At 41.3% G+C, this 3013-nt stretch overlaps 1 protein-coding gene across 5 annotated transcripts in view; it reads right to left on the bottom strand.

Moving 5' to 3' along the window:
- LOC107737005 (furin-1-like) overlaps positions 1 to 3013 on the bottom strand; it is a 129353-nt gene that overhangs the window by 21437 nt on the left and 104903 nt on the right. For all 5 annotated transcript variants that reach the window (XM_016548401.1, XM_016548403.1, XM_016548400.1 and 2 more), the window contains one exon: positions 908 to 1120. In XM_016548401.1, coding sequence (XP_016403887.1) covers positions 908 to 1120 — 213 coding nt within the window. The remainder of the gene's footprint in view (positions 1 to 907; positions 1121 to 3013) is intronic.

Genomic DNA, 3013 nt, shown 5'->3' with positions numbered 1-3013 from the left:
CGACTGGGCGCGTCTGAAAGAAGAAAGTCGTATACACCTAGGATGCCTCGGGGGTGAGTAAAACGCAGCCTAATTTTAATTTTTGGGTGAACTAACCCTTTAACTCCTTAAGAAAATTTTGTGAATCCGGCCCCTGGGTGGTTGCCTACTGGCCAAGTTTTCACCTTAAAATTTGTCCTTGCATGTCCTTTTCACCTGTTTTATCATCAGCCAGGCCAAAATTGCAAGTCTGATCACTTAGTAATAGCACACCTCTCCTCAACCAGCTACATAATTTGATTCACACGGAAGAAATACTGTAGCTTTTATGGCTGGTCGCTTTGTCTGGTTAGGAGATGTTGTAATACTTAGGGCTGGGGTTTGTCGAAATCCCTAAGCACAAGTGTATGCAATAAAAACAGTGATGCTCGACTTAACAAACATAACACAGTTCCGTTCCGTGTAACAGAAACACTCGGTTTAGCGGAACCTTTACGATTAATTAACCGTGACGTTTTAAAGCGCGGTTAATCGCGAAACCGGTTAATCGCTGCATCCCTAATCGCAAACACAAAGATAAAACCAAGCCATGCGTGATAGTGAGAGGATATGGTTTGCAATCACAAGAACATCCGTGTTTTTGAAGCTTCAAACAGGCCATGAAGACAAAAAACATCTATCTTCCCTCTCACTAGTGACCACAGCATTCACTGACAGCCAAAAAGCCTTTAAGAACTTTAAAGCCGCGTCAACAATTCTTCATAAATTGGCTTGGCAGTCTATCTTCTGATCTCCAACTGTTTTCAGATTCTTTATTTTTGGATTAGATTTGCTACGCCACTTCTTCAATTAAAGGATAACTGTTGCTGATTTTCTGGAGGTGGAGAGAGAGAGAGCGAGAGAGAGAGAGAGAGAGAGAGAGACTCACAATCTGTTTCTCATTGAGGCTTCCACTGCTGTAGGTTGTGGCGAGGGTGGACGAACAGGCCTCGCTGTACCAGGGCACGTTGCCGTTCTGCGTGCTGCTGCTGATTGACAGCGTGTAGATGCTATTGGTGTAGCCGTCGCAGTTGCAGCTGTCCTTCTCTCGGCCGCCGTTCCCCGAAGCCCACACAAAGATGGAGCCCCGTCCTCCACGGCCCTAGAATTCAGGAGGAGAAACACACAGTCGGTCAAAAGCGCTGGCATCTCGCTTCATGCAAGCCCAATCGAACACCGAGAGCCAGATGCGAGGGCTGCGCTGCCAAGTCTGAAACATGAGGATTACCGACGACAATACTCAAAACAACTGGATAATATTTGTTTCCAAACTCCGGAAAGGATCGTCTGCCAGAAAGGATTTTCAAAGTGTCATGGACAATTGAAGCACTATCATGGTTTCGATTGCCGGGCCAGATGCTTTTAAAAGGACCTTGTGGGATGGCGCTAATGTTCAAGACATTTATCATGCATGTTTATTTTCAGGCGCAAATGAAAGACACAAACAGCACTGGGATTTTGCAGTCTACTTCTCAGAAGAAGTGCAGTAATGCAAACGCAAACTGTCAGAACTGATAATGAGCTCATGAAAAATACATGCACTGCATTAACGAGGCATGTATGAACAGTGTTGGGGGTAACTCATTACAAGTAATGCGAGTTACGTAATCAGATTACTTTTTTAAAGTAACTAGTAAAGTAACGCATTACTTTTTAATTTACAAGAGAATATCTGAGTTACTTTTTCAAATAAGTAAAGCCAAAATTACTCTAGACAAACATTTGTGTGTCTTTTTTTTTATTGCTGAAGTGTGTTGAAATTTCTTCTTATGCATTCTACTGTACGGACTTAAATGTACTTTCCCTTCAGCCTGAGGCTTATTCCTTTCACTTTTGGTGTGAAACGGCTTTTATATTAGCCAAAAATAGAACTTTTTTATTTTAAAAACAAACAAGCGAGTCCTGTCGAGATTTGAAAAGTAACGCAAAAGTAACGTAATGCATTACTTTCCATAAAAAGTAACTAAGTAACGTAATTAGTTACTTTTTTTATGGAGTAATGCAATATTGTAATGCATTACTTTTAAAAGTAACTTTCCCCAACACTGTGTATGAATAACCGCATGACTTTCATTTTACCATGTCGCCACAAGGAAAGGCCAACAGTGCAAATAATTTGATTCAGATGCTGTTTGCTTCTGGCCTTTGATCGTTTACTGTACCTTTCAGCAATGTGCCAAATAAAAGTCTGCAGGAGAAAATAGCGCGCCGAGGAAGGTTGCAGTGCAACTTTTGGCTGTGTCTTTGAGAGTCTGCTCTCTGTTAGAGCGCACACCTGCTTGATTGTGGGCATCTATTCAGCGAGGGTGTTTACACAGACCAGAGCCCCATTTGCATTGGCCTTCTCCACGCAACATGGATCTTGTTTCCCAAACAAATCTGACTGCTGGCACACGCAAACGCTCATGATTTGGACACCAGAAACAATGGCTAGAATATATGGATGGGGAAAATACTAAGCTAGTTTGTGTAATCAGTTCAAGTTTTGTTTTTTGTTTTTTTTGGTCCTTATCACTTATTTATAGGAACAGTCACAGGGAAATTCTTACAGCTCTCACCATCTGTCCTGTTAAAAGATCGACCCAATATAATTCAGTAATTCTAATATAATCATTCATACTTGGAACAAATTAAGCAACAATGCATTTATGCTATGGATCTATGCATATAGTGTATGCTATGACATAAAAGAATAATAAAATGTAGCATTAAAGGGGTCATATGATGCTTTTTTAAAGATCATTATTTTGTGTATTTGGTGTAACAGAATATGTTGACATGCTTTAATGTTCAAAAAACACATTATTTTTCAAATACTGTACATTATTGTAGGTCCTATATGCCCCGCCTCTCTCAAACGCTTCGTTTTCTACAAAGCCCCCTCCTTTGACAAGCGCAGTCCGCTCTGATTGGCCAGCTGACCCAGTGCACTGTGATTGGCCGAACACCACAAGCACACGTCGTAAATGTAACGCCCCTTACCATAATCACGAGC

The sequence above is a fragment of the Sinocyclocheilus rhinocerous genome, unplaced genomic scaffold (assembly GCF_001515625.1).
Source record: "Sinocyclocheilus rhinocerous isolate Xijiao unplaced genomic scaffold, SAMN03320098_v1.1 scaffold433, whole genome shotgun sequence".
NCBI classification, from domain to species: domain Eukaryota; kingdom Metazoa; phylum Chordata; class Actinopteri; order Cypriniformes; family Cyprinidae; genus Sinocyclocheilus; species Sinocyclocheilus rhinocerous.
The sequence above is the reverse complement of the archived record's forward strand: the minus strand, read 5'-3'. Positions and strand labels throughout refer to the sequence as shown.